This window comes from Phoxinus phoxinus (genome assembly GCF_949152265.1).
Source record: "Phoxinus phoxinus genome assembly, chromosome: 12".
NCBI lineage: Eukaryota > Metazoa > Chordata > Actinopteri > Cypriniformes > Leuciscidae > Phoxinus > Phoxinus phoxinus.
The window spans coordinates 30829149-30853148 of record NC_136887.1 but is presented as its reverse complement, the minus strand read 5'-3'; the positions used below and the strand labels follow the sequence as shown (position 1 = coordinate 30853148).

At 35.5% G+C, this 24000-nt stretch overlaps 2 protein-coding genes across 2 annotated transcripts in view; one reads left to right on the top strand and one right to left on the bottom strand.

Moving 5' to 3' along the window:
• Positions 1 to 24000, bottom strand: part of psd2 (pleckstrin and Sec7 domain containing 2) — a 77295-nt gene that overhangs the window by 51990 nt on the left and 1305 nt on the right. Inside the window, exons 1-3 of the mRNA XM_079631354.1 lie at positions 22480 to 24000; positions 13533 to 13569; positions 428 to 490 (exon numbers count right to left, since the gene is read on the bottom strand). The exon at positions 22480 to 24000 is cut by the window's right edge and continues 1305 nt beyond it. The gene's annotated coding sequence lies outside the window, so the exon portion shown is untranslated. The remainder of the gene's footprint in view (positions 1 to 427; positions 491 to 13532; positions 13570 to 22479) is intronic.
• Positions 5624 to 24000, top strand: part of LOC307008524 (uncharacterized protein) — a 20227-nt gene continuing 1850 nt past the window's right edge. Inside the window, exons 1-5 of the mRNA XM_079631357.1 lie at positions 5624 to 5783; positions 8255 to 8637; positions 15154 to 15301; positions 15644 to 15734; positions 20988 to 21264. Of these exons, the coding sequence (XP_079487483.1) occupies positions 8457 to 8637; positions 15154 to 15301; positions 15644 to 15734; positions 20988 to 21264 (697 nt within the window). The 5' untranslated portion in view covers positions 5624 to 5783; positions 8255 to 8456. The remainder of the gene's footprint in view (positions 5784 to 8254; positions 8638 to 15153; positions 15302 to 15643; positions 15735 to 20987; positions 21265 to 24000) is intronic.

Sequence of the window (24000 nt, the reverse complement as noted above, 5' to 3'; positions counted from 1 at the left end):
TAGTGTAATTACTTTACATCAGAAGTAGCTGTAATTAAATTATAGTAAAATTAATCTTACTGTACTTTTTAAGAGAAAAGTAATTAAATTAGTAATAAGTGATATAATAACACTGGTTGCAACTTTGAAATCACTTTGAGTTTACCTAAAACTTTATGGCAGCAATTGAACTTCAAGAAAATTTAATTTGTTTAATGATATGAATATTTCATTATTAATAAATATATATTTAACACTTTATTTATACATTTAACATTTATATTTTTTAAATAATATATATTTTTTAATTATTGAATTATCCTAATTAAATTAACTTAATTATAACAAAGACAAAATAATGTTATCATTTGTGGATAACTCAAGCAGTAGAGTATGGTGCTAACACCAATGTTATGGGTTTGATCCCCAGTGAATATCAAATGTATACCTTGTTAATGTCTTCAGTAGTCCAGCTAATGACCCAGCAGAAGCTTGACAGGAAGTGACGTCACTGTAACAACATCGTTAGATATTGAAATGATCATTTGAAATAATAGTTTGTTGTATTACCCTCTGCCGTGAGACACAAAGGGTTAATGGTGAATCTTAAAGGTAATGCAGTGTTTAGCTTTATTTAAGAGCTCAGCGATGAACCATAATTAATTTAATTCATTCATAATAAAACTCCGTCTCTTCAGAAAATCAATGCAGAGACTTTATGTTAGCACCTTACAGAGCAGAACATCCAGGTGAAAAAACAAACGATATTTCTGATAAGAGTGCCAATCACACACAGAACTCAAAATATGATATTATACGTTAATCTAATCAACAAAACTAGTTGATTAGTACTCTGCAAGTACATGAACATTTTAGTTTTTAAAATTGACTGCCAATCTGTAATAATGTACAGTACAGAAAAATAGCCCTGGCCTGCTTCCAACTAAAGCTCAAATCTCCTGCACCACAAGGGGGCGATGTTCATTAGTGAATTACACGACGGCCATGGACAAACTGAAACTGTATATTGCTCCAACTATAAATTATTGATAGGGTGGGAATACTATTGCAACTAATCATAAATTGCCCTACATTTCCATTTCTAAACTCTAATTAGTCGTTTAGCTAACACTTTTGCCAATTATTAATTATTTCAGAGACAGTCCCCCAGAGCAATCTGAGATAATGTGCTTTTTTTAACCGTTGTAGGGTTCAAAAACCTAAAATTTTTGTGTTGCCAGCCCAGATGTTTAACCCCTAGACTAACCCATATATATCTGAGACAGGCCAACATATTTATCCTTCTCCACTGATATGAAACCTGATAAGGATTTGACCCAGAAACATTCTGACATGTTTATGTTTTCACCACGGGTCAGGCCAGTTCTCAATCTGCTGAGCGAGAGACAGATAGAAGGAAAGAAATGAAATTTCCCTGACAGTGGGAAAATACCAGGCATTGAACCTCTACATGAAACTGAAATGATCTGAGTCTTGTGTCACACCACAGAACAAAGTTGATTTTGATGAGGCAAATGGACCCCATTTTCTGAACATCTCCCATTCCTCTGATCCCGGAGCAACAGTTTCACTCGCCGTCTCGTGATACGGGCTCTCTGTGAACTGTTGTTGTACAGAGATATAACTGCTGAACCAGCACCAGTGTAATCCACATGAATCTATAGAGTCTGAAAACACACAGACCATCACTGTTGCACTAAAACAGACAGCCGCAGTTCATTATGCCTTCAACTGTTTTATTTATGCATATGTGAATATCACAAAATATATGTTCAGGTCAGGTCATATTTTACCCTGAAATTAAAGAGAGAAAAATATGAACATGTAAAAAGAAGAAGAAAAAGTTAGGATCATAAAAATTTTGCGTGACAACATATTTTCATGATAATTAAGCAGGTTTCTCAAGACCATAATGCATCTGGATTTTTTTTTTAAATATATAATTACCACAATAATTAGCAGTAATTATTCTCGTGGTGATTCTCATTAGATTCACATTACCATATTGCAAGCTTCAGTAAAATAAATAAATACTGCAATTCAATGTTTTAATCTACATCAGCATAAATTAAGGCAGTACAACAAATACAATAATGATCTAAACTTAAATATTTATCATTATTTAGCCTTAATAAAATATTTGTTAAAAAAAATTATTACAATACAGAGAATGAGTTTTTTTTTTTTTTTTTTAACGATATTTAGAGGAAAATATGCTTAATTGTAATAAAAATGATCTATTCTTAATATTAATATTTTTTCATTCTTTATATTTTGGGGTTAAATATGACCTTGACAGGTTTTGTGAGTTTTTGAGTTTCAGGGCCACTATTTGGCCAAAAGTGAAATACATTTGCATTTATGAAAATACACAAGCAATATGCTGACAGCGACATTTAACATTAACACTTCTGTGTTCAAATGGTCATGGGTGAGTTTGAACAAAGATGTATTGGAAAGGTTTTGTGCAGCCATGCTGATATGAGATCCCTCAAACGTATGTTTTAAAGCCGATCATAAACACATGCAGCTCAAAACTCCAGGAGCAGCAACTTATCCAACGAAAATCTCTTGTGTTCAAACATTCCCATTCTGTGGGATTGCTTTGAAAGTCAAATATGTTGTGTGTGTGCGTGTGTTTATTTACATACGATGTGAACTCTAACCTATACACTGCGCTCCATTGTTGTGTGTGCATACTCACATGGAGCCATGCAGTGAAGTCCATTTCAAAAAGAGTGGCAGAAGTCACATGACCACAGCGCATGAGTCAGGGAAGAGTAAACAGGTCAGTACACATAACACACACTTCCTGTTTTTCAGAATGCATTGCACACACCCATTGATTCATGACTCAAGACATTTCAAAGGAAATTTTCTGGGAAATTTATAAAGCATGCTTGTGATAAAAACAAACATCATGGGACTTCTATTTTGGACTTAATGTTTTAGATATTCTATTTGAATGTGTAGATCTCCTTCAAAATAAGTTTTTAAATTTATTAAAAAAAAAAATAAAAAAAAATTATGTTGAGATATTTGGGATTGGTCACTCAAAAATTAAAGTTCTGTTGTCACTTTTTCACTGTTTCAAAAAAATATATTTTGAAAAAAGATGAGAAAAAAACTACGTTTTGTAGTTCAATCTTTGACTTCAATTGTGATAATAAAAAAAATAATAATAAAAAAAAGTAAAACTCAAAACACAACACATTTCTCAAAGTATTGTCTGGTGTTTTCCACATAAGAAAGGAAGTCATACAGGTTTGGAACATGACCGGTAAGTAAATTTCAATTTTGGGTGAACTATCCCTTTACCAGAAAACTCCCTTCAATGTGGGTGTGTAACATGTTTATCTCATGACTGTTAAAGAACAAAAGTCAGAGACGGGCCTTTTAAATTGAATCTGAGGCTTGCTGAAATAAATATGAATTTCCTTGTTGAATTAACCTTGACCTGCGAGGCATGATGGGAAATCACCTGTCCCTATATTTGTCATGATGTAGTCTGTTTGCACTAGAGGTTAAGGAATTAAATGTAGAATCGTACAATGTTTCAATGTATCCATAGTGAAGATCCTGCAATAACTGAATAAATGTTTAGCCCAACACTCCCTCACAGCGAGCTCAACCCCCGTCACGTTCACAGCTTCATTCAGTCACAGCACTATAGAGATACGAGCTAGTCATTAGGTTTTGTGATGTGTGAACCTCATTGTTCTCTGACTCATTTATTGCATCTCTATTGTTTTTGGCACAAGAATACACCATGACACATTTCACACATATATGAAAAAACCTTTATACTTTTTTTATATCTAAAACCCCTAAAAATGTTTAGTGTAACCATTAGGGGGGAATGCTAAAATACTTTCACTGCATTATACTTAGGGATAGGCAACGATTAATTGCGATTAATCGCATCTAAAATAAAAGTTTGTGTTTACATAATATATGTGTGTGTACTGTGTATAATTATTTTGTATATATAAATAAACACACAAATCCATGTATATATTTAAGGTTTACAAGATTATGGAAACACAAACTTTTATTTTGGATGCGATTAATCACGATTAATCATTGGCCATCATTTTGATAAAACAATTAAATTATTATTTTTAAACATATTTTAATTAAAAAATATTTATTTCCAAATATAACATGCACTTTTGAATCATTTATTAATTTTTTTTTTTTTAGTTGGAAGAAAACCCCCCGCTGGAAAGATTACTCACAACGAGAATCACTGTAATATATCAATGATTAAATGGAAGTGTGACTCCAGAGCTTCAGATAAGATCTCAACAGTGTCTCAAACGGCACCGCTCACTATAGAGTCAGTGTTCAGAAGACTCTCCATAGGCTTCAATTCAACTACTGAAATGCGTCATGAAAAAAAAAAGAAAAAGTTTTTGCGTCAAACTGTCAAAATATAGCTATTGGGTTCTGTGTAGGTAACGTTACTTTCGATGATGTCACACACAAAAGCATGTGGAATACGTAACAAACACAGAAACTTGCTGTCAGAGTGACACAAACACATATTTGACTGTTCTGTAAATACTCATTTACGTCTGCTGACGCCCACAACATGACAAAAAGTTTTCAAACATAAATATATCAAATATATGGTCAACTTAAGATGAAAGTGAGTCATGAATAGCAAGATATTTTTTATTTGACTGTGAACAAATGTGCCTATTCATAAAAATGCCAAAATATGTGATACAATTTAAAAACATTCATGTTTTTCTGTAAATATTGTATTTTTTAATAATTAATAAATGTAATATATGAATACACTCTAAAAAATCCTGGGTTGTTTTAACCCAAATTTTTAAATTGCATTTTTGATCCAACGTTTGGGTTTGTCCATATTTTACCCAAAATTGGGTTAAAACAGCCCAGCATTTTTTAGAGTGTAATATGTTTGAAACTAAATTGGTTAAGTGCTTATTTTTAGTAAATATAACTAATTTCGCAGAAGTTAGACAACCTAGTAATTTTTCTCATTAACGTAATAGATCTAGATCTTAGGTAAATTCACACCAGGGTTTCATATGTTAACATTAGTTAATGCTTTTTCAAACATAAAATAACAGTGAACAATACTTTTACAGCACTTATTAATCTTGATTATTACTATTCTACAAATACTACTACATTGTTAATATTTCAAGTTGTATAAATTAACATTAAAATACAAAATAAGTAATATGAACAAATCAGAATTAACAACGAACATATGTACATTAAAGATAAAAAAAAAAGGATTGTGAAGGGTCATAGCACTTACATACTGTTGTCCTACTGCTAGTTTAATTGCTTCTATTGTTTCTCATTTGTAAGTCGCTTTGGATAAAAGCGTCTGCTAAATGAATAAATGTAAATGTAAATGATTAAGATAATAAATTAACATTAAAGATTGTTTTTCATAGTTCATGATACGTACTGCAATGGTTAACCAACTGAACTATAAATTGTTACCATTTTCTGTATCAACATCAGTGTAACCTGGTGTAACCTGGTGATTTGGCAATTCAAATGTGGCTGTTTTTGTTATGCCAATGAAGCACATTGAAACAGAGAGAGAGGGAGGAGACAAGGAGAGAGCAAGTCTGAGAGAGGGAGGGAGAAAGAATGCTATGATGTCACACGAGTGCACTCAAATACAAAAGCAGGCGAGAGAAAGAAACACACTCTCACAGTCACACACACACACACATGCTGCTGCCCGTTTCACACACACAACTCCACCGCACACTCCTGCAGCTCAGAATGTGAGTACTAGTTCACTTTTCTCTCTTTCTCAGCAGACTTCATCAGCACTCACTCTTTGTCCTCATCTTTCTCATTCTCTCTTTCTCTCGATCTCTCTCTTTCTCGTGTGCAGAGGAACAGATCAGACTGCTTTGGCAGAGTTACAGAGCTCCCGATCGGTCTTTCTCTCTTGCTTTGTTTCTTTTAGTTGCTCTTTTGCCAACTTCCAGAGTCTTTTGTGTCGTGAGTCATTGTGTAAACGTCTCAGTCTCTGGCCGTGTCTATTGTCTATCCTTAACATACCCAAATTCAAAGTCTTCTCTGATGCATCATCACAGTTGTAACGTGTTATTCCAGCTGCATTTTAACCTTTCGTGCCCAGATTGTTGGTTTTGCTTGAGTAAACTCAAAGTTGCTGTGCTTGCTCCATGTCACTCTAATTAAAAAGCACAGATGTTTATTAATTTATTGCTTCTTTGTCTGTTTTGAATGGCTTTGTTAGTTGTTTGGTGTGGAAACATGTCTGACCTGGTGCATGATTGGTTTTGAATACAGAGAGGCTCTTTGTTTGATAAATGGTAGAAAAGCAGGATTAATTTCTGGCAGAGAGAAATAAAAAGAGAGAGAGAGAGAGTTTTAAGCACTGAAATGCTGTATAATCTGTGTAAACAGCAACAGAGATGGAGCTACTGAATGAGAGACAACTAAATAAATTGAATGATGGAGAGTAATATAGATGTGCATTTAGTTAAAGTCAACAGAGAAAGGAAAAACACACAGAGATCTGGCATAAAACAGACTGCTATTCAACAGCTGTCTGGATCACAAACCCTAACACATCCAAACTTACAGCTGCTCAGAGGAACATTTGCCCAAACAATCCCCCTGTGGGGGTTCAGGGAAGAAAACCACAATGAGAAGCGCTGTAATGCGTGAATCACTTCTCATAGACAGCAGTGAGATTAATAGAGTGTAGTAATCTCAAGTATGACCACTAGATCTTCGGATAAGATCTCAACAGTGTCTCAAACTGCACCGCTCACTAGAGTCAGTGTTCAGAAGACTCTAGATTCAATTCAACTACTGAAAAATGTGTTCATAATTCAATTATGTCGTCACAAATAGATCAGTCACTGACTTCTACTTGTTTTACAATATGACAAACATGTCAAAATGACTCAGTCAAACTTTTTTTTTTTACACAACATATATGATTACATTTTAAATCATCAATACCAACAATTTTTCTCAGCGTTACCTCATTTGATCTTCAAAAAAAATAATGTATGTTAAAAATATGTGATTTCTTTTATAGGGGTTTACTTTGTTTTATGATTTTCCTATCACATGACATAACTTGCATGTTGGTCTTGTCACACACACTGACATTGATTTAGTGTAATTAAAAACTTAAAAAACATAATTATTAATCATTGCAGAGGCATATTAAAGTCATTGAATTGAGGTTTAAAAGATACTGCTGGGACAAACCGAGAATCTAGATAACTCAAAAAATGAATTCATTACCTTTACTTAATGTAATTGAAGAAAGTTTTTTCACACAATTTAATTTAGTTTAGTTGGGTCGACACAATTTAGTCGGTTTACGTTGGTTGGTTGGTTGGTTGGTTGGTTGGTTTAATAGGCTATTGCATGTTAAACTTAACAAAAACTTTTTTATGTTGGTTCAACTTGACGTGTGAGACTTAATTTTCTTATTCTTATTCATTATTACACAATGTAGCTATATAATGAACAAATAGGAAAAGACTGGTGTCAGTGTTGATAATGACTGGCACAGGTGCCACTCATCTGCAAATTGGTAACCACTAAATTCAAAAACATTACAGGAACTCCTCTAATTACATTAAACACTAACGTAACAAAATATTTCCCTTAACTGGAAAAATACATAAAGTAATACTTTAATCCCTAAATCTAAATGTACTCTCCTAAATAATTCAGTCCCTTGCAAAGCATGCTGGGAACTACAGATCTACTGACTAGTTAGTTCATCTAGTTTTAACACAAATTAATTACTTCAGTTTTAAATATATTAGGTTGATTGACCAATTAAATTAAGTTGTGACAATTAAGTTGTGTGTTTTTTTGGAGTATAGAAGATTCAAGAAAATCCACATTGCTGCTTAATAACTGAGATATTCAGAGATCTAATTTGGGATTTTTCTTTCCTGTGCATCAATATTAATTTATTACCATGATCTTCCAAAAAAAAAAAACTCTCAAAACAAAACAGCAACATCTGAGAGCTTCATTAAGCCTGACTAAAGAGACATGAAACTGCTCTCTTCTCGCTTCAGAAAAAGAAAATTAGAGAGGGAAGCTTAATTGTTTTACTAATGAAATCAGGATGAATGAATGCAGAGATATAAAGCGTCGCCCATATAGAGGGGCCGAACAAAAATGGCAACAGATGCTGTAATGGATCTTTCTTTCTTTACCTCCTCCCATTTCTCTCCCTTTCTTTCAGACTGGAATCACATGGCCAGAGTGTGGGACAAGAACGAACTCGGCAGCAGGATCTAAAATGCCAATCTCTGAAAGATAGAGGGAGCTTTTGTTCGAGGAAAGGGCGATAAGAATTCCCAAAAAGAAGCTGGACTCGTCAGAGAGCGATTTTGTAAACCAGCACACTTATTCAAGACCCTACAACACACACACACAGAACCAACATGCTGCAGCAAATCCTAGCTGACATGTACATAGACCCTGATGTGCTAGAGGCCCTGAATGATGAACAGAAGAAGATCTTGTACTTCAAAATGAGAGAGGAACAAGTCAGGCGCTGGAAGGAGCGGGAAGAGAAGGATGCAAAGGAGGGAATAAAAAAAGAAATGCTCCGGCAAAAGAAAGGTATGAACTTACACCCTTTCTAAAAATACTGACATCTGTCATTCTGTGAGGAGACAGAACAGCTAAATATGCTTTTGTGTGTATCTGACAGTGTTTGTTGTTAATAACACATTCTTTTGTGTGTGTGGCGTCATAATTGGACCTCGCAGACCCAGATGGATATACTGGGCGTATGAGGCGATAATCTTTCTTTTGTTTCCGATGACGTGTTTTGTTTCGGCCTTACTCCAAGTTCTTGGTTAGCTTCTTATTTGTTAAATCCAGACAATTAGTTGATGAAACATTGATTAAAATGTGTCTCAAATGTACACAAAACGTACTAAAAACAAAAAAGGCTTTCTACGCAACACAACTTAATGAAGTGGTCAAAAATCACATCTGACCCACTCAACATATTGCTGTTCAATACTTTCACTTTTATATTCAACAGATTAAATTAAACCAAAGTTATAATATTAAAACATAAATATGAAACTAAATAAGTTTTCTTGAATGGCTACAACACGTTTTAATAGTTAAATCCTGTAGCTCAAACAGTTGAGCGTTGATGCTTGCAACGCCAAGGGAAAGCAATAACTTATACGAATGTAAATGTTTACCTTGAAATACAATGTAAGTCGCTTTGGATAAAAGCATCTGCCAAATGCATACATGTAAATTGAACCCTTTAGGGAAGTGATTGAAGACTGATTCTAGTGAATACAGCTACATTCACACAGCAGTTCAGTGCTGTTAGGAGAGAGAAATACACTGGTGTTCACACTCAGTTCAGGTATTAAACATGTCTGACCCGGTGCATGATTGGTTTTGTATACAGAGAGGCTCTTTGTTTGAGAAATGGTAGAGAAGTAGGATTCATTTCTCACAGAGAGAAATAAGGACCGAAATGCTGTAGCAACAGAGATGGAGCTATTAAATGAGAAACAACTAAATAAAGTGAACGATGGAGAGAAATCAGCAGTCTGGATCATAAACCCTAAAAAAACATTCGAACTTACAGCTGCTACAAAACATCTCCTTTAACCCCCACATGAAGAAAATCACAATGAGAATCGCTGTAATATAAGAATAGTTTCTCCAAGACAGCCGTGAGATTAATAGAGAGTGTAGTAATGTGACTCTAGAGCTTCAGATAAGATTTCAAACTGTTCAAAACTGAAATGCGTCATAGGAACAAAAAGAAAAAAATTCTGCATCCAACGCTCAATACAGCTGAACGGATTCAGAGTTCAACAGATGTCACTCACTTCTGCTCGTTTTACAAAAATTACAAACATGACTCAGTCAAACCTGTTTTCACACATATAAAAGGGATGAATTTTAAATGAATTTTTAAATCATCAATTGTCAATAGCAAGAATTTTTCTCAGGATTACCTAATTTGACCTTCAAAAAATAAAATGAAGACAGATGACAGGTCACAGTGTTTGTTACTAATTATTACACATTCTTTTGTGTATGACATCATAATTTGACCTCACGGACCCAGTCGGGCATATATTGAGCGTATGAGGCAACAATATTTCTTTTTGTTCTGATGACGAGTTTCAACAGTTGAATTGAACCCTTTAGAGAAGCTTTTGAAGAGTGATTGTGAATGCGGCAACATTCACACAGAAGTTCAGTTCTGTAGGAGAGAGAAATACACTGTTCACACAGCTCAGGTATTAAAGACACAATCGCTTTACATAACCAACATTTTTGAAAGCAAATTAATTGAAATATTTTATTATATATATATATATATATTAATAATAATTAATAACTGACAATAATAATAACTAATAATAATTAATAATGGGCTTCCTAATCTTCCTACTCCAATTATATCTTCATTTGATTTTCCCATTTTATTACTGATAGCAGCCGGTACGTACATCTAAGGTTTCTAAATAGATTTTTCCAATATTTTGTATAGGCCACGTACAGTTATTACCTTTATATTTTTTTAGGTTAGGGTTTATAATAAAATATATTCTATTAAAGGACGTATGTCTCCAATTGTTTTACCCTGTCAAAAAGCTCAAAAGAGCAAACAATAATAATAATAATTTATAATAATAATAATTAAAAAAAAATTTTTTATAGATATTATATATTTTCAGAGTGAAATTAAGTTAATGTGCGGCATTAACAGAGCCGTGGACACATAAATCGTTTATTTAAAATGCTAAAAAAAAGTCTTTAAAATGCTAGAAAATGTCCATAAAGGTGTCTTTTAAAAAATGTACTCACCATCCACTGTCCTTGCTTTAGCAGAATTAGCACAAAGTTGAAATCAAGCTAACACTGAGTTTGGTGAAATAGCCACCTATAGAGAGCTTAATTTACATAGAAAGTGCTGCTAAAACAAATTACAATGATTTACACTACCCTAGATGTGTTTTAAAGAAGTTTCAAGAATTAATGTTGAAAGTGCTGCTTAATATTTTTGTAGAAATCATGATACATTTTTTTCAGGATTCTATGATGAATAGAAAGCTCAAAAGAACAGCATTTATTTGAAATAGAAATCTTTTGTAGCATTATAAATGTCTTTACTGTCACTGAATAAAAGTATTAATTTCTTTCAAAAACAAAATGGTGTACTGACAGTGCATTTCAACACATTTCGAGCCTGACTTGCTGTGTGAACCCAGCCAATCAGAAAACGGATCACTTTTATTAAATCTCTACTTACCCTTTTACGCAAGTACAGCAAACACGCCCTCACTGACTTAACAGGACAATCAACACCTAGGCCTATGCAAAATGATGTAAAGTAATTTCGAGGTTATCCCATATTTTTAAGGCTAAAAGGAAATGAAGTGACCTAAAAGAGTCACATAACGTGACCGCAGAGACATCCTGCAGCTGCAGGGTCAAGACCGGAGACAAAATCCAGCTTTCCAACACTGGCCTTGCACCTCAACACAACACTCACTTACTGTTCATCTCCACAGCATCAGCACTCAAGTATAGCTGAGCCTTTTTTAGGATCTAACCCCTGTAATGCCTCAGGGGCCCGGTCGACGTAAATTCCTCTAAACATTTGAGGGCTTTCGAACGCTTAAAAGCCCGAGGATGTGTTTTACAAGAGATTTGGGAATGGAATGTTTTCGGGAAGACATGCAAAAACAGAGCAACCTGGAATAGAGAGAAGAGAGAAAAAAATAGAGGCCAATAATATGGTTGGCAAATGACAATGTGAGGAAAAACTCTTGACAACAAATTTTTGCGTAACTCTGCATAAATAAAATATACATGGAATTTCAAAACGTCAGATGCTTGTAACATCTGTGAGAACTTGAAGCCAAGTTCTCAGGCTGGGGAAAAAACATCCACGTTCACGTGTTGATGACGACGAAGGAATCCAACCCAACAGGAATTGACAGTTAAAAGGACATTTGCTTGGGGACGTTAATGTCCTCGTAAGCGTTCCTATCAATAGCTCTGGTTTTCTCCTCCGGCTTGAGTTTCTCATCTCGTCACGTCACATGGGCTACATGTGACACAAGGCCTTTTGTGATGTGCGTTTAGCCTCTGCACAAAAGCGAGCCGCACGCTCATTAATTTACTCCAGTGTGACATGAACACAGTCAAATCTCTTTCTGCTCTCTCTCCGCGGACGCACATGGCAGGGTTCACAGTTCATGTCAATGGCAGCATTGTGAAACGCAGCTGTGTCTCTCTTTCTCTCGCTCAACACTTTGTGGCTGGTTTCAGTCGTCTCAGCTGATACTGTGTGTCAGCTCTACGTCAGGGGTAGTCGAGATAAATAATGTTGTTGGAGTTTCTGTTGGCAGTTCTTTCTGTAGACAAACACACAAAACTACGAGCTATTGCTGGAACTTTGTACCTGAGACTCTTTCACTGTCCACTGACAAATCAGCAATGAGACCTCTTTAATACGATAAGTGTTTCTCTTAGACCGCACTGAGATTAAATGGAGAGCAAATGGAGATTTAGAGGTGCGGTCTCTAGACTTAAGCCTATGGAAGTACTTCACACATCTAATACATGTCAATGAATATTAGCAACAGGATGTGATGTCACACTCCAGGACATACACAATCTACTTTACACTTTAAACTGTAAAAAAAAACATGATTTTCATCATGAAGTCAATCTGTGAAATGTAAATCATCAATTGGTTGGATGTCTTTCTGCAGTGCAAGTTCAGAGTTAATCAAACCTGAACTTTTGTATGAGTATATGTTTGCATTTACGATATCGCATACACATATGTGTTATTGGAAGTGAAAGGAACATAAAATCTAATGTGACAGTCCCTTTACTCTACTTTTCTTTCAGTAGCCTCGCATTTGTTTCAGAAATTATCTCAACAACATCTCAAACTACCTTCTCATTTGCCAAGTCACATTGCACATATGCAATCAAAGTCAAAATATAAGCAGTTATGCACATTTTCATTGCTTCTCATCTTTTTGTCTCACTGTCCACACGACAACACTGTCCAAACCTTTCCAGCAGTTAGTGATTTACTATAAGGATAAAAAAAAAAAATACTTACAAAATATCTACCTGATAAAATATTTTAGAGCTTGGCATAAATAAATAAATAAATAAATTTATAAAAATGACCAAGGAGTTAGAGGATCTCAATATATATATAACTTTTCCTGATCTTGAAATCACACTTTTTATAATTAGGCTTCCGTAATTTTTTCAAAACTCTGGATATCCTGATTCTTCAAAGAGGATTTAAAATAAAAAAATCTTGATTTTTTTGTAGTTTTAAGTTAACTTAATGCTTGTTTTGTCTTATTTTAAATTATTTCATACCATCTTGAGGAGTTTAGGAGTTTGCTGAGGCCCCCTGTCAACAAAAATCTCATTTGTGCCTATTTGTGCCTACACAAAAATGTTAATCAGTCGTGTTATCATTTACTCACCATCAAGTCGTTCCAAACCTGTATGATTTTCTTTCTTCTGTGGAACACAAAAGAAAATTTTATGTAAAACACTGAGACATATTTCACATACAGGTTTGGAACGGCTTGAGGGTAAATTATGAATTTTTTTTCATTTTTGTACAAGCAAAAAGAGACAAAGAAAAGAAAGTGATCAGAAAGAGTAACTTCCAAGCTATAAACATCTCTTCTCCTCAAATGTTGGAGGGCGTATTGTCTTTTATTTGCGAGTTTTATTGCATAAAAAAGCTCTCAACTATTGATGGGTTATTATGTTCCTTTACTAGGTGTAGCTCTAATCTCTCTGGCCGCATTAAGCCCTGCATGGGCAAAAGTGAAGAAACACTCCTCAAGAAAACAGATTTATCATCATCCTGTTACATCACCTTTCAAATACAAACACCACGTTTTGAGCGGCACTGGTGAACACAGCAACCTAGGCAACGAGCAACACAAACACACAAATAAACACACACAGACAGATCTAACCTGAGCATGCAAAAACATCTCCTAAATATGTTTGCCAGATTTATATGATCTAACTTGCATAGTTTCAGCTGCACATACTGAACATTTCTGAGATTTCTAACAGAAACCTTTTCTAAATTCATCCTTGTATGGATGTGGAGTCATCTGATCTGCCTCGACTTAAGACTGTCAACCTGGAGAACTGGTTCTTTGCGTAACCCTTTTTGAAGAAGCTGAAGGGTGTTAGGTTTTCTCTTGCATGCATGCAAAATAAAGGAAAAAGAAAAACAGATCGTCCCCTACTGGAACAAACTGTTCACGCTTGGAAATTCTTGACATTTTTCTCTGTAATTCCCACAGCGATATCTGTGGTATTACAATGTACTTTTAGATTAGTTAGTTAGTTGAACTACGGTGCCATATGATCCGCACAAGGATCCTCTTTGTGTGGCTGCAGTGTTACGTAAGCGCCACATTTCAGTTGATCACACTTCATTTCATGCCTTCAAACATTTCGTGCAATCTGAGAAGGTTAAATCACACTGAAATAATGATGAGGGTGACTGGGAAAGAGTCACAGCTTTTGTGGGTTGGTGCAAGTGTCTGTAAGGTGATAATACAATCCTGACGAACACTGGCATTGGCGTCTACACACACTGAATGACATTAACACACTTCTAAACCGGAGTGGATGACCCATAGTATCCAGGATCAATTTCACTCAATGTCACAGCGCCCTCTGTCTGTGGAAAGGACACGCTACACACTGAAATCAAGGAAAGCAAGGGATCAGGGCTGGTTGGCATCAATGCCTATAGAAAGCCATCGGTTAGTGTTCCCACAAAAAAATATTGTGGCAAAATACGATTTTAAAAGATTGTCAAATTGAGAAATATGCTTTACGCTGGTCATTCCAAACCTTGGTCCGTTAGGTTGAGAAAAGATGATAAAATTACAAACTATTAAACCTCAAAAATACCCATGTGTGTTCAAAAAGCAATATAGGGACTAAATATGAATGTTGTTTCTGTTGTGTATCTTTTAGTCTTTGTAGCTTAATAGTTTCGGTGTTGCTCAATTATTTATTGCTTCTCAGATATTGATTTTCTTGACATGTATATCATTTTGTCCTCAGGCCCTTGTAAAAGTGTGAGCTGGCGGCTGGGCAGTGACGGCGACGTGCATGTGTGTATTATCGGAGAATCAGACGAGCTCAAATCTCCAAAACTCATCCTGTCTGAGCTGAGGGACAAGGCAGCAGCCAACCCGATCAATATCAACAGGTACAACGCCCTCTACCGCAATAACATCAGCAGGCAGAAATAGGGATTATGAATAGACCAATCATATTATCAGCTATAAACCTCAATAATATCAGCAGGCAGAAGTACACACTGACAAACGGCAGGTAAAAAATAGAGTCTACAAAAAATAATAATATCACTGTTCGGAAAATATATATAGACCCATATAGTGTTCTTGACTTAAGGATCCTAAAAAAGGTTCTATATGGAGAGATGTCTTAAATACTTTCATGTTCAACAAGTTATTTTACAGATAAAGCATGTTTCAAGCTGCAAATATTCAAAACAGAGAGCTAAATGTGTGTTTGTCTTTGTTCACAGAGCAAAAGCAGAATCTGCGAAGAGCAGCTTGACCAAACCCAACAGAGCACAACAAATCAGCACAGAACCAGGGATCCAGCTACTGCTCAAGGTGTGTGTGTGTGTAAATAAATAATGCATTTATAAAATAAAAAAAAAGTTGGGCTAGGCCTACTGTTAGGAAATGCTTCTCAATTGAATAAAAAAAAGAACATGTAAAAAAGGTAAATTGCGAATTTCTATCCCACAATTCTGACTTTTTTTTGTTGTTGTTGCAATTGCGAGTTTATATCGCGCAATTTTGACTTTTTTTCTCAAAATTGTGATATATGGGCCTAAACTTGCAATTGCGAGTTATAAAGTCCAATTCTGAGGAAAAAACACTGACTTTTTTCTCCGAATTGCGAGTTTATATCTCACAATTCTGACTTAATGACTCTCAATTGTAATTTTTTTTGAGAAAAAAAAGTCAGAATTTTTAGATAAAAAGTCACAATTATCTTTTTTTATTATTATTTATTCTGTGGCAGAAACATGCTTCCAAGTTCCATACTGACATTTTTTACTGAAAAAAAAATCTGATTTATTGTATCTAATGAGTCGTATTTTCTTTTACAGTGTATTTCTTTTACTGTGTATTTTTGATGATCATGTCACAACGTGTCCATGTTGGCATCCGTCTAATTTGACTCCTTATAAATTAGCATGACCTGTAATGTCCATTACACACTTCTAAGGGCTCTCCAAAAAACTGCTTTCACTATTTTGGGTCACGAAGCACCAGATAGAAGCACAGGGTTAGAATAGAGGATATTAATATCATTAGCTTCAAACAATAGACATCAGTGGAAAGTCCCCAACTACGGTAGAACACGTGTGTGTGATGTGTGTGTGCATGATTGGTGTGTGTTCAACTGAGTGAGCACTAATGTGATTTGACATGAATGTGCATTTATGTGAGAAGATGCACATATACGTGTGTGTGTGTGTGTGTGTGTGTGTGTGTGTGTGTGTGTGTGATATTAATAATAAGAGCAACAATAATAATTAAAGCTGCAAGCAGCATTTATCGGTGTTCAAGCCTTTAAGGCCTTTGAGCACATTAAAGCATTTAAGACATTAAGTTGTATTTAGTAAGCTTTTAACCACTGACATCATAGATAGAAAAGTCCATTTTCCATGATTTACAATTTACCATACATTTAGCATGATTTACCATAGTTTACCATGATTTATCAAAGTTTACCATGATTTACCATGTTCTAGGATGATTTATAATGATTTACTATGTTCTAGTATGATTCACCATGATTTACCATGACTTACCATGTTCCAGTATGATTTACTATAGTTTTCCATGATATACCAAGTTCTAGTATGATTCACCATGATTTACCTTGTTCTAGCATGATTTACAACAATTGAATACATTCTAGTTTGATTTAATATGATTCTAGCATGATTTACCATAGTTTACCATGATTTATCTTTGTTTACCTTGATTTACCATGTTACAGGATGATTAACCATGATACACCACATTCTAGCATGATTTACCCTATTTACTGTGATTTACCATGTTTCTAGCGTTATTTACCATGATTTACCATGTTGCTAGCAATAATGTGAAGCATCAGAACAAATGAAGTGATAAACTCTGACAAAATATGATTGTGTTATAATAGTAGGCTAATCGTTATGTAAGGGATTTTTTAGTGTCTAAATATATACATGTAAAATGAAAGTGAGCCAATAAGTGGTCTTCTACTGCCCTCTGCTGGACATTCTACTTATTAATAGTCTTTTAACATGTACTTTTACAAGTCTTGATTTTTACCAGTATTTTGCACTAAACCAAACCCGTTTTTCCATGTTAACTCCATTATGCATGCTTACACACATTACACGTCCATCATAATAACAAAGATATAGCTTTAAGCATTTGTTTGTTAGTCAATGCTGAAAGCTGATAAAAAGATTACAAATATAATCCTGCTGCTCTCTCTAGTGGACAACAGTGGTATTGCAGCCTCCATCTTACAGTTGAAGTGAATGAATGAATGGAAATTTGGTTTTTCACTTATATTTCGGGAACGAGAAGACGACAAAATCTGAAAATCGAAGCTTAGATAGTGCTCGAGGGGCCCTGTGTAATGAGACCATCCTGGTGTTGGTGGGTGATTGGGGCCGGGAGTTATTCCCGTTCAAATGCAATCCTTTTTTGGCTTATATCTCGGGAATGCCTGGGCTAAATCGCACCAAAATCGAATCGAAGCTAGGTGAGGACGGGCCCTTTCCAACAAGCTATTCCACAAGGATCGGGGTGGTCTGGTTCGGGAGTTACAGCCGTTCAAATTCGGAGGTCTCGCGAATTCGACATTCGCGGGGGGGCGTTCCTGAGCTCCGCGACAATAGATTTTGATTAAGAGCCTGGAGTGGACCTTACCATCAACATTTGAGCGCGCAACGACTTTCCGTTTTCGAGTTATGAGTGAATTTGTACTGCGGGGGGCGTGGCCACCGTTATAGTTTCGCTTTCAGGCTTCCCATTTCTCAGTGACACAATTGTCAATAGTAATACTCCAATAGATGAATTTTGTCAAAATGTGATTGTAAATGTTAAAATAGTGATTTTATAAAGTCTAAATATGAATTATAGAACAATATTAGCGAGTAGTATGACCAAGTGACCAGAAGGGGGCAGTATTAAACCACTTATGTCAATATGACTAGTTTGCAAAAGTAGCTTTTTAACATAATAGCAAAAATTTAATGAACAATTTTATTGACAGTAGTGGTTCTTGAGGCAAAGTTGTTCAGTATGAGGAGATCTATCAAAATATATGCATATTATGTGGATGTTTTTAACACCACGTGATTACAGAGATGGAAAATACAATTTACAGCCAATACAGGCAAGTCACCATAGGGAATACATGGTTTTCAAAGCTTTTTAACAGTTATAGCGCCACATATGGTCCGATCTCCATGAAACTCGGCGTGCTTCTTCAGCATGTTATGACACATATGCCTACCAATTTCTGTGAAGTTTTGAGTTTTTGTTTAGGATTTATAGGCTTTTGAGTGTAATTTGCCACGCCCATTTTTTAAAATGACCCTGTTACAGCCACCCAAATAAAAAAGTTCAACTTTTTTTCGATAATTATTGATCTAGAGAGTCCAGAGAATTGTCCTAGGCTGGTTTGGTTCTGATTGGGTGAAAAACCAGGGACTAGTTCGCAAAAGTAGGTTTTTAACATATTCGTGAATATTTAATAAACGGTTTGATTGACAGCAGTGGTTCTTGAGGCAAATATGTTCAGCATGAGGAGATCTATCAAATGATATACATATTGTGACGATATTTGTGACACCACGTGATTACAGAGCCTTAAAACTCGTTAGCGCCAACTAGTGTCCGATTTCTTTCAAAACTCTTACAGACCTCTAGGGCCATGAGTTGAACATGCCCACTGAGTTTCATTCTGATTGGCCTCCGTTAACCTTGTCTAATAGGTGATTCAACTACATTGGTCAATGGCGGCCATGTTTTTTTAGATACGCCAATATCCTTTTACATATACATGGGGCCTTGGGCCAAGACACTGCATACCAAATTTCAAGTCAATCGGACAAACGGTCAGGTGTTTATATGTTTTTTTCTGTATTATAGCGCCACCATGTGGCCAATCGACGCGATTTTTTTATCGTGACCTCAAATTGACCTCCTACACATGTTTACCAAGTTTGGTGAAGCTATCTCATTTACTTCTCGAGTTATAGGCATTTTAGTAAAATAGGCTCCGCCTACAACGTTAATTTTACGCCCCCTAGCGACCGTGAATCGATAATTCAACTTTTTTTCGATAATTATTGATCTTCAGACTCCAGAGAACATTTCTGCACTGGTTTGGTTCCGATCGGGCAAAAAAACCTAGGGCTAGTTTGCAAAAGTAGGTTTTGAACAAAATCTAAAATGGCGGAAAAATTTGCATACCGGAAATGAAAAACCTCCGCGATATTTTCTTCGTCTTGAGCCAAGGATTCCAATGATATAAGACACTTGAGTCTAGGACAAAGGGTTATTGAGATATAAGCAAAATAGTCTGATTTTTTAGTTTTTTGCGCTATAGCGCCACCTATGGGCCAATCGGGCTCATAATTTGATAACCTCTCCTCGATTTTTGTACTACCTTGTGGCAAAGTTTCAAGTCTCTAGCACTTACGGTTTGGGCTGCACGATGCGTTTTACAGGAGAATAATAATAATAATAATAAAAATCGGTACAATTACAATAGGTTTTCAGCACTTCGTGCTTGAACACCTAATAAAAATCAGTACAATTACAATAGGTTTTCAACACTTCGTGCTTGAACACCTAATAAGAACGATACCTTTTTGCCAGTTATAGCGCCACCTATGGTCCGATCTCCATGAAACTCGGCATGCTTCCTCACCATGTTATGACACATATGCTGATCAATTTTTGTGCAGTTCTGAGTTTTTGTTTAGGATTTATAGGCTTTTGAGTGTATTTTGACACGCCCTTTTCTGAAATGACCCTCTTATAGCCAGACAAATGCAAAAATGACACTTTTTTTCAATAATTATTGTTCAGCAGAGTCCAGAGAATGGTTCCAGCCTGGTCTGGTTCAGATCAGCCAAAAAACCAGGGACTAGTTCGCAAGAGTTGGTTTTGGACAAAATTGGCCATAACTTTTTTTTTTTTGCTCCAAATTTGGAAATTTTCAATTTGGAGATATCCATCGTGTTCGTCTTGAGCCAAGGATTACAGTGATGTAAAAACTGTGATTCTAGCACAAACGACCTAGGAGTTATGACCAATTTAGTACTTTGGGTTGCTCTAGCGCCACCTATGGGCCAATTGGGCTCATAATTTGATAACCTCTCCTCGATTTTTGTACTACCATCTGGCAAAGTTTCAAGGCTCTAGCACTTATGGTTTGGGCTGCACGATGCGTTTTAGGAAGAAAAATAATAATAATAAAAATCAGTACAATTACAATAGGTTTTCAACACTTCGTGCTTGAACACCTAATAATAATAAAAATCAGTACAATTACAATAGGTTTTCAGCACTTCGTGCTTGAACACCTAATAAGAGGATGGGTGTGTGTAGTTGGACTGGCCAAGCTCCCCTGAGCAGATGGTTTAGAGCCTGGGCAGAGAATTAAACGGTATCAGATGGCATCAGTGCCAGTGCCAGAGGGAATACACACACACACACACACACACACACACACACACGCAACAACAACACTCCTTCTCCTCTGTTTGTGTCTCTGAATTTGTCAATTCCGATTTTATAAGTGTTTACAAATGAGTTTCATTCAATCTGCCACAGAAAGCAGAGGAGCTCAGCGATTGTCCAACAGTCTCAGATGAGTCCAAGCAGGACAGCGGTTCTGATCAGTCAGCTGACGACAGCAGGGGCCAAACAGACGACGACGACGACTCAGGCAGCGCGGAGGAGGACACAGGCATTTACAGATCACACATGAGCAACAGCGAGACAACAGTAGAAGACAGACTGAGAGAGATTCAACTGCACAGAGCAATGAAAGAGCAGCTGTCAATCAGCAGCCAGACACGCCCACTGGACACACCCACACCAGACAAAGGTACGAGCATTGAAGAGTCTGAATTAATGCAAGGAATTATTTCAACAATCACCCACAAAAACACAGTAGCACAAGCCAAACTGAAAGCACAGCACAACATTATTAACATTTATCTGCATCTAATATAATAACAATCGCAATGGATGGATAGGTTAGGATATTGGTTTTCGATTGCTAGGAGGTCAAACTAAACTTATTTGAGTTCTTTTATTATCTAGGCCTATTTATTTTCTATAAAGATTGTCATTTTTCGTTGTTTAATTAATTTTCTATGAGGTTTGTGACCAATATTTAAGACATGTCGAAATACATTTTGAAACCCTAATTTGTGTTAATTTTGCAACTTTCGTTTCTACATTGAATAAACACCATTTAAAAAATGTAAACTAATATACAATATTTTAAAATTAATAAGACACACACACACACACACATATATATATATTTTTTCTCTCTCTTTTAAAAAAAAAAAGAAAATAATACTTTTATTTTCCAATGATGTGTTAGATTGATATAATAAATAGGCTACTGTTCTTTTTAACTTTTCATTCATCAATGAATCCTGAAAAAGTATCACAGGTTCAAAAAAAATATTAAGCAAGCAGCTGTTTCCAACCTTGATAATAACTGAGCATCAAATTTGCATATTAGAATGTTTTTTTTAGGATCATGCCACAGAAGACTGGAGTAATGATGCTAAAAATTCAGATTTACATCACAGAAATAAATTATATTTTAAAGTATAGTAAGATAGAAAACCATTATTTTAAATTGTAATAATATTACTGTTTTTCTCTCTGTATTTTAATTAAATAAATGCGGTCTTGATGAGCAGAGGAGACTTCTTTCAAAAACATTAAAAAATAAAGTTTCCAAACTTAAACTATAAACATTATACAAATGTTTTTAAATATATCAGAAAAAAATGACCTGGGAATTAACGATCTACAGCGCCATCTAGTGGACTTCTAGTATCATTATAACAGCGAGCCAGTCAGCCAAGGCCTGCGCGCGCCACCTGCAGGACACACCAGTCACTGCAACACTTTCCTTTGTTTACCAGCTGCGGTTAATATGAAAAAACAGGCAACTTTGCGCTGGTGTTTGCGTACTAAAATGCTGCTTTGTTCACTGACCAACACAAAAACTACAACCAAACTTCTTTAGAAACAGAAAACAAACACGAGTTTACAGGATTCCAACATATTAACGTACCTGTAACTGTTACCTGACTTTCAGCGTGGGAGGTCAGATGTCGGTCAGGTGTTGTTTGTGTCGTCACCTTAAATAATATTGTACTTACATTGTGATTAGGATTTTTTTGTTTTGTTAAAGTGGATACATGGTGAATTGAGTGTGGGTTTGTGTGTGTGTGACTCAGTCTGTGCGTGCGCGCGCGCATATGTGTGCGGTGGAGCGGGAATTTGCGCTTATCCTACGTTTCCATGGCGACAGCAAACGCAGTCAGGGGGTCACGGCTGCAGGGAACGGCCAGAGAAACATCAACAGGAACCACGGCTCAACTCATGAGAGGGAAAGAGAGAGACGTGACAAAACTAGACTGCTCCCATTATAATCAGCACAGCTGTCTAGTTAGAACCAAAGCCGTTGATAAGAACGATCTAGTTTTTGCACGTAGTACCCGCTTGCGTCACGATCTCGACGTCATATTTTTCCAAGTGCCCGAAAGTCATTAATTTAAAGGGATAGTTCACCCAAAAAAGGACAATTCTGTAATTACTCACCCTCATGTCGTCCCAAAAATGAATTTGTTCATCTTCGAAATAAAAAATTAAGGATTTTTTTTTTTTGATGAAATCAGAGATTTCTGTCCCTCCATTGACAGCTACGCAACTACCACTTTGACTCTTCAAAAAGTTGAGATTGTTAAACGAATCCACATTGAGAGATTTAGTCCAAAATTTCTGAGGAGACTCGATCACTTTATATGATGAAAATATTTAATTTAAATGTTTTATTTCATTAATTTATTTATTTCCATTTTATTTCCATTTTTTATTTTCAACCTGTGACAGCTTTTGTCAATGGGGTGTGAAACTGAAAATGCTGCTTAAAGTGATTAAATAAAAGCATCAAATACCACAACATATTCAAATATGAATATTTAAATATGTAGAAATAGTATAAATATTATATATGTGTGTGTGTATGTATATATATATATGGGTCAATGGCATGACGTGCATATTTTCTGTCAAGTGCATTATTTCCTCAAAATAATTTGATAAATTCATGACATATATCCCATTATTCTATAAAACGTATTGAGTTTGAAAGAATTTTTTGTACATTTAAATAAGTTTTCTTATCTTAAACCCACAAAATGTCAGGTGGTGCAACTGTCCGAAAAAATGAACAGACTAAGAAAACTATTTATAAATAATAAATAAAAAAATAAACATTGCATAATTTTAGGTTTGAAACCTTTCATATAAATTCATTTGATAAATATCAGTAGTTTTGAAGCTGTCGAGATAATTGAAAAACTTTTGTCCAGCAATTGGAATAGGTTATTTGGGTTTATTTTAGATGATCTGGAACAGTGTATTTATTGCTGATGATGACTTTGCCACATTGCACCTGGTTAGATGTTTTCAGTCATTATGGGAACGGTCTTGTGTTGCCGCGTCGTTGCTTGCAACTTAGAAATAAAGGTTGCGTCACGTGAATACAAGGGGGAAAAAACTGCATGTAGAGGGCATAGTAAAGACCCCC